At 35.0% G+C, this 11,952-nt stretch overlaps 1 protein-coding gene and 1 pseudogene across 1 annotated transcript; both read left to right on the top strand.

Moving 5' to 3' along the window:
• The first annotated feature begins 626 nt into the window (after positions 1 to 626).
• LOC123459576 (olfactory receptor 140-like) lies at positions 627 to 1,571 on the top strand. Its single transcript, XM_045146627.1, has one exon. The coding sequence runs from the start codon at positions 639 to 641 to the stop codon at positions 1,569 to 1,571; it is 933 nt and encodes a 310-aa protein (XP_045002562.1). The 5' UTR covers positions 627 to 638.
• A 7,941-nt stretch (positions 1,572 to 9,512) lies between these two features.
• On the top strand, positions 9,513 to 10,300 carry LOC123463960 (annotated as a pseudogene).
• Positions 10,301 to 11,952: the final 1,652 nt, after the last annotated feature.

The raw sequence follows: 11,952 nt of genomic DNA on the forward strand, positions 1-11,952 counted from the left end.
CTGCAACTTTTACTATATAACTCCTTCTTAGAGATTCAGGCATAGAGAATATGATCAACAAGTATATATATTGAAAGGACCTTAGGAAAAATTTCTTAAAACAGTAGTTCATTTTAGTAATTCATAACACACACACAGTGGACAAGTTAATATAATGTGTTCAAGAGCTTAGTTTATATTGCATTGATTGGAGAATAGGCTTATATTCATTAATTCTAGGTGAAACTTGATTTAGAAAGCTCAGAAAATGTTCTCTGATGGCATATTTTATTTCATATAGAAAGAAATACTAAATAGAACAAAATAGAAAAATCCAAGATGAAATAACAAACAAGGTAAGAGTATATGGATTTCTATGATTTTTTTTTTCAGCAATGTTTATTGGCTACTAGTTGAAGGGCATGAGAAAGTACGTTTCAGCATCCATAGAAGAAGTTGTGGTTAATTCTAATTTATTTTTTTACAAAATCAATAAATAGCATCTTCTCTTCTGGCATAGCATAAAACAAAATAGTTTACCTTATTAAACATACTTCTGTCTTATCTGAAAATCCCAAAATAAACTTCCCAAATGAGCTATCAAGAATACTATCTTCACAGGTTAACCCATCCCTTCTGGGCTCATCATCAGCATTCAAATGAAATATAGCAGAATGAATGTGACTGAATTCATTCTCATGGGACTGACTCAGAAGCCTCAGATACAGACAATTCTATTTTTAGTGTTACTTATCACCTACATTGTCACAGTCACAGGAAACCTGCTGATTGTGTGTACTGTAAATTGCAGCCAGACATTGAACTCTCCAATGTACTTCTTCTTAGCATTTTTGTCTTTGATTGATGCCTGCTATTCCTCATCCATAATTCCTAAAATGCTAGTTGACTTATTGTCAGAGACAAAGACCATCACATTCAATGCCTGTATGATACAACTATTTGTTACACATTTCTTAGGAGCTTCAGAGATTGTCCTTCTAGTGGTCATGGCATATGACCGCTATGTGGCCATCTGTAGACCTCTGCACTATGTCACCAGGATGAACCACCACACATGCTGCCTCCTAGTTGGAGTATGTTGGGCAGTGGGTTTTCTCCACTCTTTTGGGCAGATCCTAGTTACTTTCTGGATCTCTTTCTGTGGTCCCAATGTCTTGGACCATTTCTGTTGTGACATTTTTCCTCTGATTCAACTGGGCTGCTCTGACACTTTCCTTCTTGGTCTTCTGGTCGCTGTCAATGGTGGGGTGATCCCTGTGATCACCTTTGTAATGCTGCTGATGTCCTATGCAGTAATCCTTTGCTCCTTGAGGACTCGCAGTTCTGCAGGAAGGAAGAAGGCCCTTTCTACCTGTGGCTCCCACATCACAGTTGTTGTGTTGTTCTTTGTGCCCTGCATTTTCATGTATCTGAGACCAGTGGCCACCTTTCCCATGGATAAAGCCATCACAGTGTTTTATACCCTTGTAACACCAATGTTAAATCCTATTATCTACACAGCAAGAAATGCAGAGGTTAAACATGCCATTAAAATATTATTAAAGAAGCATCAAAACTTGTATAATAAATGATTACCTATGAATATTTTTGTATTTTGTCTCTAAATTAATCTACTTATCCATGAGCAATATATTCCAAGATCCTCAATTTTCTGTCTGTGGTGTTAAAAACGGTTAATGTTGCTAAACTGTTTTTACATATTTTCTATCCAAACCCACTATATGTATACTCTCATCTCTCTCATATGTGTGTGTGTGTGTGTGTGTGTGTGTATGTGTAAAAAATTCAAGATTTAAATGAAAATGAAAACAAATCATACCAGAACCAGTGACATAGTAGACAATAATCTCAGAGGATAAAGTTCATAGACACTAGTGTGCACATTAATTACAAGTAACTTGATGGTATAACTCAAAGATTTTTTTTTCAAAATAAGCAAAACCCAGTAACTACACAGAAAGAAATAATAATATTAAAGTAAAATTTAATTAAATAGAATTGAAAATAACAGCTCTAAGAATTAGTGAGTGATGTTTTCTTCGAAAAGATAAGTAATCTTTATAAGTAATATTTATAATCCCTCAACAAACTAACCAAAATCAAGAATGGGAAGACTGAAGTTAATAATAGTTAAAATATATACATCCAACAGACAATCAATGAAATTTTCAGGATTATTTTGACAGATTCTGAAAACATTCTATTAAACTAAAAAAGTAGAATTGAACAACTTCTAATTCATGTGCTCTATCAAAACTAAGCGATGAGGATGTAAATTATTAATAGAACTATAGTAAGTAATGAGATTGCAACAGTGATAAACATCTTCCAACTTAAAAGGCATAAACAGTCAGATCAATTCATTCCTAGGTCTTTAGAAAATATTTTACTTATTTGCAAGCAGAGAGAGATAGAGAGGAGACAGAGAAAATGGGCATGCCAGGGCCTAAAGTGACTGCAATAAACTCCAGAATCATACGCCACTTTGTACATTAGGTTTAATGTCAGTACTGGCAAATTAGACCCAGGTAGTCAAGGTTTTCAGGCAAACACCTTAACCATTGAGCCATTTCTCTGGCTGTCATTCCTAAATTCCATCCGACCTTAAAAAATTTACTAATAAACCTCAAACTATTCCATAGAATAAAAATGGAAGGACACCTGCCAAATTCATTTTATAAAGCTAGTATTATGCATACCAAAATCTGACAAGGACAAAGTAAAAAAAAAAACCACCCCTCTGAATAGCTTTAAAAAATACCAAGAAATAAAATTAATCAAGAAAATGAAACACCTCTTCAATGAAAATTTCAAAATATTGAAGAAAGAAATTGAAGAAGACACTAGATGATGGTAAGATCTCTCATGCTAATAAATAAGCAGAATTAACATAGTAAAAATGGCTATATGATAAAAAGCAATATGGTGATTTCAGGCAAAACACATTGTATATGCTGTTTAGGTGGGTCAGTAGGTAAAATGCTTGACACACAAGCTTGAGGCTCTGAGATTGGACCCCCAGAACCCATTTTAAGGAGTTTTTATTCAGTTTTACTCAGTTTTAACTGTGTATTCCAGCAGTAGACCCAGTGAGCTACCCTATTGACCAGCTAATACAATAGTGGTACAATAGTGGCATGGCTGTTATAGGCATAACCAACTGCTCCAACTGCTCTGTTATTGGACTGAAGACCCTTCCATGGGAGGGAATTCATGCCTAATACTGAAAACCTAGTCAAAAGTCTGTGGTTGGGAAGGACATAAACCCTAAAGGGGAAGTTACCTTTGTTATTTGGCTAAAGGATATATTTTTCTGATAACATTGCCCTCTATTTATTTTTATAAATAAATAATAGATTAATGTTCCTCTCACATTTAATCAGAGAAGCTTATTTTTGCAGTTGGTTGGAAAGATTCCTTTTAAAGTTAGTTTGATTACTGAACAAAATCAAAGCTTCAGTGATGAGAAGAAGTGACTATTGAGTGCTCAGTACTGAATATGGCATCTAATAATATACCTCAAGGCTCATCAAGCATTGTATAAGAGGGAGAAGAAAGAATATAAGAGCCTGAGGATGGGGAGAAGTGCTTTGGAACAATATCTTCAAAACATGAAGTGGTTTTGCATTCATAATCTCACAGTGATTGTTGTAATCTCCATAATATCTACACAATATTGCACCCATCAACATTCCATCATGGATAGTGGAGAAAGGCAATAAACAACATCAAAGGGGAACAGGGACTAGCTGGAAGTAAGAAGGAGTTCCATGGAATGGGAATGGGAGTGGGAGACAAGAGAAGGTAATGTGAGAGCATTATGATCAAAATTGCATACATATATGCAACTTATCAATACTTAAAATAACATGTAAAATAAAAGAATTAATGTATAAATAATGAATAAATAACTTCAAAGTATTGTGATGTGGCAGCTCACACCTAAAATCTATGCTCTGGGAAAGTAGAAACAAGAAAATCCCTGAATCTAACTGAATAACTTAACAGAATCAGTGAGCATTAGGTTTAGTGAGGGATACAGTATCAAAAAAAGAAGGTGGAAGGAGAAAGAATATGACAATGGACATTGCACTGTGGCCTCCATACACATACATGCAGAAGTGCTTTCACACCAATTCACACCTTCAACAAAATCATCATGAAAATCTCAATGTACTTCTCAGATCTAGAAAAATATTGCCCTAAAATTCACATGGAAAAATAAAGATCTGGAGTTACAAAAGCAACCCTTACAAAGAGTTAAGTTGGCAGTGTTATGTTTGATTTTAAGAAAAATTATGGTGTGACCTGGAGAGATGGTTGAGCAGTTATGGCATCTGCCTGCAAAGCCAAAGGACCCAGGCTCAATTTCCCAGTGCTCATGTAAGCCAGATGTACCAGGTGGCACATGTGTCTGGATAGGGTTCATTTGCAGTGGCTGGAGGCCCTGTCATGCCCATTCTCTCTCTCTCTTTCTCTCTCTCTCTCAAATAAAAAAAATAAAGTATTTTTTAAAAGAAATATGGTGTTATGGCACCAAAAAGAACATTGCACTATCATGCATGTGCTAATCTATAATGTATCAAAGAAAAGGGACTGGAGATGTACTGAATTCCTTAAGAGTGTATAAATAATTTTCATTTTCTACAGCTTTGAGGGAAAGGTTTCCAAATCTTTTTCAGCATGGTATTATTTGTATTTTTATTTTTATGGATTTGTATTGCTTCTCCTTCCTTCTACTCCTAAAGTTTTCAGAGGTTTTTGTTTGCTTCTTCATTGTGAAAGGATGATGAATTTTATTGAGCTTTTTCTGCATTGTTTGAGATAATTATATGATTTTGTCCCTTTGATCTATCTCTATTTATCCATCCTTGTAGTCCTTGGATAAATCTATTTTTTTCATGGTACATGTAATTTGTAAAGTTCTTTTGAATTTAATTTGACAATAAATACTTTAAGAATTTTACATTCATGTTCATAAAGGATATTGATCATAGGATGACCATGATGAGTATTTGATGTGCCAATGCTGAGGTAGCATCAGCATTGTCATAGGACATGGGGTTCTTAAGACATCAGACTCTGGAATCTTAGACTAGGTGTTGGGACCAGCAATCATGGGTACCAAGGCAATAGGTTTAAAATCTTAATCTACCACAATCTTAAAGTTTGATTTGGGGACCTGGAGAGATACCTCAGTGGTTAAGGCACTTGCCGACAGAGCCTAAAGATTGTGTTCAATTCCCCAGTACACATGTAAAGCCAGATGCACAAAGTGGCACATGTATCTGGAGTTTTTTGTAGTGGCTGGAGGTTCTGGCTTGCCCATTCTCTCTATCTCTCTTGTCTCTATATCCTTCTGCTTGTAAATAAATAATGAAAAGAGATTAATTTGGGGAATATTCTTTTCTCAATTTGTATATGCAACATGAAAAGAATGAATTAGGTAATCTCCCAAACCTCATTCAATTGTCAATCAATAATGTTTTGCATTTTATTATTTGTTGATTTAATTATAGATCAAACTTTGTCTTCCATGTGATTGAATTCTCAACAAACTCCTAGTAAAATAAAATGAAATCAAGTATTATTATCTGTGTAAGATGAAGCATGAACTGTGTGTGATGGCTTGAGTGTATAATCTAAAATACTAGGGATGGTAAGGCCAGATGATTATTTTCTATTTTGAACAGATCTTAAATTAGGCAGTAAACAGTACATAAAAAAGAGTAGAAATTAGATTATAATTCTCTGACTTACTAGTTACACCATACTGAGTAAGTTAAATGAAAGATACTAAGCCTTAGTTTTTAAGAATTAGAAATAATATAGTTATACATGCATTTGCTGTATAGTTAATATGAAAGTGACTTGAAACAGAACATGATCACTGTATATTTTATTTTAATAATTAATTTAGATAAGATGAGAAATGCTCTTTAAGCAGAGATAGTTATGTGTTATTAACTAACTTCACAAAATAAATGAGATGATAATTCAAAATTCTCCAGAGAGAGGCAATGAAAATTTCTCAGAGGAATATAGAACTTGATGTATTTCAAACTCCCTAGAGTTTTTTGATTCAAATTTTTATGCGTCCATGAGTTAGGTTGAGAAGCAGAGGTCTTAACAGCTACTTGAAAGGTGGTATTAAGGGTTAAGGAAGGAAAATGATAACTAGGTAAGTTGTAACAAGGGAAGTCTTATAGAGCCAAGTTAAGATTGTGATTTAGGATAGAGAAGCCTGAATTAAGTCTTTTGATCTGCTCTCCAGTAATCATTTGGCCCAGAATACAGGGCTTAATTTCTCTATGTTACAGTTTTTCTTTCATAAAACAAGAGTAAATTTCCAGTCATACAGAGTTATTTTAAAGAAATATTTAAAAATATCAAGTTCTTTGCAAATATGAAAAAGTCAGTTGATATTAGTTTTTGACTTCCCTATGAAACCAGTGGCTTATTTTCAAAAAGAATTTTATAGTTCAACAAATAACTCAAATTCTTATGAGGTAATTGAAATATCTTTAGTACTTAAACTTCTTAGAACTTACAATATTTCTAAATCCAAAAAGCCGAGCAAAAGATGTTATTAGTAAGAATCATTGGGACATTCAGAAAGGCATGTTTTATCTTTGAAATTGTCTTTCCTAAAGTGAGAATAATTATATTATTAAAAGAATATTAAATACATAATAATGTCTTGCATTTATTACTCATTTTTCTATGCCCAATTTTACATAATTGTGCTTTTTACTTCAAGATCTAAAACTTTATTAATATAGCATTGAACATATTGTCAACTAAAAGATCTTGAAGTCAGGTTTCCTTAAATATTGATTACTAAAAAAAAAGCAATCAGAAATGATGTAGCTTTGTTCTAATTCAGTGCTGTGTAGAACAGTTCTTTCTGGACATACATAGACATTTCCTACTGGGAGATCACATCCTGGAATGCTATTCTGGGTCATTCAGTATGTGTTCCTTGTTACAGGGGTAAAGGACACCATCATAGTGACTGGGGAAGATGAAGCTTCCAGAATTATGTTTGAGTGGAGCCAAACCCAAGGACTCTTTTCTCCTGGAAAGCTGAGATATTCTGGCTTGATAAAATACAGGAAATAATTAGTGCTTCGTGGTTTCCAAATTCCACATCTCTTTTCACACAAAGTAATTTGTTTGTATTTTGAATGAGTGGGAAACTCAGGTGAATCTTAAAAGTAGGCATCTGGTATACTCCTGACTACTTGCAATGTTCATTTTACCTCTAGTCTAAAAACCATTTGGAGGAACTAAGAGATGACGGTGGGAAGGGAAAATAAAGAGATTCTTTTTATGCTACAGATTTATGAGTAGTGAAGCAGAAAAAAAAAGAGTTTAAAGAGTAAAATATTCTTGTAAATATATTTCATTGTGTTGGAAAATTATATTTGACATTCACATTAAAATGTAATTATTTGTGACAGCTTCTTTGCCTGTCTAAACCAAAATTGATGTGTGTGTGTCTATGATTGATTAGCTGTCATTTTATTAAAGGAAACAAAAAAGGTTACAGCTAGTGACTAATAACCATACAGATAAATAATATAATATGTATTGTCTTAATTAATTTCTTGTTTCTGGATTCATGGATGCAGCCTCATAGAAATAACATCGTGACAATGTTAATAGTAGTAGTCACACATCCTGCCCTTTCATAGTAAGTAACGATACTTTTGCTATTTATTTTAATGTAAGGCTAGGATGACAGACTGCTAAGGGATATTGAACATTTTAACTTGGGCTTTATTTATATTATTTACTTCCTCTGGTTAAAAAGGGTAAGCACTGCATAACAGTCAATGTTGACATAAGGACTGAGTCTGACAAGCCCTCTAAAAATGCTGGCTGTGCTAGCTGATATATCTTTACATTTATTGTCTCAATAAGAGACAGTAGTTTCTTTGGATATTATAACTTAAAAATCTGTAGTAGTTTTTACACAGTTCACATTTTACATCTAATATAACATTTTGCACAATCACAAGCCTGCTACTGTCCTGGCTCAAGCCAGCATTCCTTTCCATCTGGATTTTGACCATGATATTAACTAGTATCTCTGCTTTTGATCTCACTCCTCCATGGTGTTTTCCTCATACAGTATACACAATGGTCAAATTAACAATTAATTCAGATTCTTTCATCCTTTGTGTAAAATCACTGTTGATGTTACTTGTCATTTAGAATATGCCACACTCCTTACATACAAAATCCTCCAAGATCTGCCATCAGCCCATCCTTGTTCACCCTACTCTGGCCACATCTCCTTTAAGTCATGGATAGTAGTAACTCTGTTTCCTCCTCAAGGATTTTTCATTTGATATTCTTGACTGGAGACTTATTCTAGATGTCATTTAGCTCCTTCCTCACTTTCGTCAGGTATAGACACATTTCCCTTTAATAAAGTCTTCTCTTACTACAATAGAGAAAATTATCATTTTCCTAAAACTCTACATTTGAATTATCTTGCTATTTTGTTCTCATAAATATATATCATAGGGTAAACTACATAAACTGTATAATCCTGTCTTGATTTGCCATCTTTTATCTTAGTGAAGACATGATAATAGACTTTACTATTGGTTTTTACTACTATTAATCTGATTCCTAGTGCTTCAGGCAAATAGCTTGTGATCAAAAAAAGTCATCCATTTAAGTAACTGTTCCCTCACAAAAATACATATACTGTGGACAAATTGATGTACCCCTCCCTCACAAAAATACATACACTGTGGACAAATTGATGTAACATATTCAAAAGCTTAGTTAATATTGATTGGGAAATAGATATATTGATAAATTCTGGGTAAAACTTGAAGTAGAAGGTTCATAAAATGTTCTTTGCTGGCATAGTTTGTTTCTATTTTATTTCTTATGGAAAGAAATCCCAAATAAAATAAAACAGAAACATGCAAGGTGAAATAACACACAGGGTAAGAGTATGTGGATTTCTGTGACTCTTTCAATGATGTTTATTACCTACTAGTCAGACGCCATGGGAAAGTGGGTTTCAGCATCCATATAAGAGGTTGAGGTTTATATGAATTTCTTTTTACAAAATTAAAAAAATAGAATTATTTGTCTCTTCTGGTATAGCATGAAAAATAGTTTATATTATTTTTAAATTTAATTTTATTTATTTAATACACACACAGAGAGAAACAGGCAGATAGATAGAGAGAAAGAGAATAGGTGTACCAGGGCCTTCAGCCACTGTAACTGAACTCCAGACACATGTGCCACTTTGTAAATCTGGCTTATGTGGGTCCTGGGGAATTGAAACTCGGCCCTTTGGCTTTGCAGGCAAGTGCCTTAACAACTAAGCCATCTCTCCAGTCCTTATATTATTATAAATGTACTGTCTTAGCTAAAAATTTCAAAATATATTGTTCAAGTGTGCTCCTGAGAATACTGTCTTCACAGGTTAACCCATCCCTTCTGGGCTCATCATCAGCATTCAAATGAAATATAGCAGAATGAATGTGACTGAATTCATTCTCATGGGACTGACTCAGAAGCCTCAGATACAGACAATTCTATTTTTAGTGTTACTTATCACCTACATTGTCACAGTCACAGGAAACCTGCTGATTGTGTGTACTGTAAATTGCAGCCAGACATTGAACTCTCCAATGTACTTCTTCTTAGCATTTTTGTCTTTGATTGATGCCTGCTATTCCTCATCCATAATTCCTAAAATGCTATTTGACTTATTGTCAGAGACAAAGACCATCACATTCAATGCCTGTATGATACAACTATTTGTTACACATTTCCAGTGGGTTTTCTCCACTCTTTTGGGCAGATCCTAGTTACTTTCTGGATCTCTTTCTGTGGTCCCAATGTCTTGGACCATTTCTGTTGTGACATTTTTCCTCTGATTCAACTGGGCTGCTCTGACACTTTCCTTCTTGGTCTTCTGGTCGCTGTCAATGGTGGGGTGATCCCTGTGATCACCTTTGTAATGCTGCTGATGTCCTATGCAGTAATCCTTTGCTCCTTGAGGACTCGCAGTTCTGCAGGAAGGAAGAAGGCCCTTTCTACCTGTGGCTCCCACATCGCAGTTGTTGTGTTGTTCTTTGTGCCCTGCATTTTCATGTATCTGAGACCAGTGGCCACCTTTCCCATGGATAAAGCCATCACAGTGTTCTATACCCTTGTCACACCAATGTTAAGTCCTGTTATCTACACAGCAAGAAATGCAGAGGTTAAACATGCCATTAAAATATTATTGAAAAGGAATACAATCATGGGTAATAAATAATTGAATGTGAATACCTTTCAATTATGTTTCACTACCATGATAGTTCCCTTTATCAATGTAGAATAAATTCCAGGACATAGTAATTACTACAACCAATAACATTATGAAACTCTACATACACTTTTTCTTTACAAATATATCTATGGTAAACTTGAGTTTATAGATTAAGTGCATTACTAAATCAACCACCTTTAATAAAATGAAAAAAAATTATACCAATCAATTGCCACAAAATGTTATGCTTTGGGTGCACTATTAAGTAAAATAAGGGTTTCTTGACACTTGCAATGTGACACAGTGACAATTACTGCTATGAACTTATACCCAGAAACATATGTGTTGGGTAGTGGACACAATGTTGGTATGCTGGACAAATTACATCCTAGCTGGAAATCAATGGGATGATGTTGAAAGGGAGTGAGTTAGCTTTGTTATGCAGATAGGGTGACTGGGCCCCTGAAAGTAAAAATCAGAATGTCTCCTTGCACTTTCCACTTTGCTAGATACCAAAGATATGGTATGACTTCTTATCTCTTCTACAGATCTGTTTTTCCATGAACAACCTGGGCTCCTCTTGGGCAAGGGGAGGTCTCTCTTTCTGCAATTAAAATCTAATGCTGACATTGTGGTTTGTCAAGTTCATCCCCTAGATCTTGGTATCATGCCTAGCCTTTTCCTTTGGAAGCCTCTAGTCCAGTCCACTCATCTGTCTCTCTGGATCACCTTGAAACAACCTCAACACACCTAAGGAAAGCCATCTTGACATTCTCCAGGATTAGAAGAGAATAAAGATTAACACAGAACAAGGTAAAAGCCTGAGGGCATAAGTTCAATAAAAATATCTGGTGTTAGTCTTAACCTAAAGTCAAGGCAACCTGGACACATGCTGCTTACCAACATCTGGTGTTTGCTCTGGCTGTTATCTGATGCTTACTCTGTATTGACCACCAAATTCTGCTTTTGTAACCATGCTTTCCTCTCTTGCAAATTAATTAGGGGAAAGGGGAGAAAGACTGAAGAGTGAAGGGCAGGAATGTGGTTTTTGTCTTTAAAAACCTAATGTAGAGATAGGCTGTTGCTGTTCTCTGCCTCAATATCCAGCTGTGGAGAGTCAGACACTGGCTGGCTGAATAAAGACTCTCCTTTGTAAATTTTATTCAGGTGGTCTTTTGTTCATTTCTGGTCTGTGACTCTCTACAACTTGAGCAGGAAAGTAGAGCCCACCACAATAAGGTTATAAATATGTTTAACAGGGGAGGGCAAACTCTCTTAGCTGCCAGTTCATCACTCATGAGTCTCCAGGTTCTGGTGAGTCTCCCCTCATCTTACACAAGCTCAGTTGAGATGTGGGGAGAGCCCCTGACACCTATTCCCACATAGGCTCTTGCCCCTCCTGCCCTCCACTTGGAAGGAACTCTTTGTACTTTCTTTTCTTTCCTCTCTAACTCTTCTTTTACTTTTTCTTCCAGGCCCACAACATGGGTTCTGAGATCATGTGAGTATATGTATTTTTCTTCTCTTGATTTTGTACTAGGAAGCTGTCAATACATTTTCTTTTTTTTTAAAAAAAAGAGTTGGTTGTATAATGAGCTCCTTTTATCTGGAGTCCTTACTGAAAACTGCCATAGGAGATGGTTTATAAAGTGAATTGA

Source organism: Jaculus jaculus, chromosome 1, assembly GCF_020740685.1.
Source record: "Jaculus jaculus isolate mJacJac1 chromosome 1, mJacJac1.mat.Y.cur, whole genome shotgun sequence".
Lineage (NCBI taxonomy): Eukaryota > Metazoa > Chordata > Mammalia > Rodentia > Dipodidae > Jaculus > Jaculus jaculus.

What these genes read in the sequence shown, in the direction of transcription:
- LOC123459576 (XM_045146627.1), top strand. Translation starts at nt 639, where the DNA reads ATGAAATATAGCAGAATGAATGTGACTGAATTCATTCTCATGGGACTG.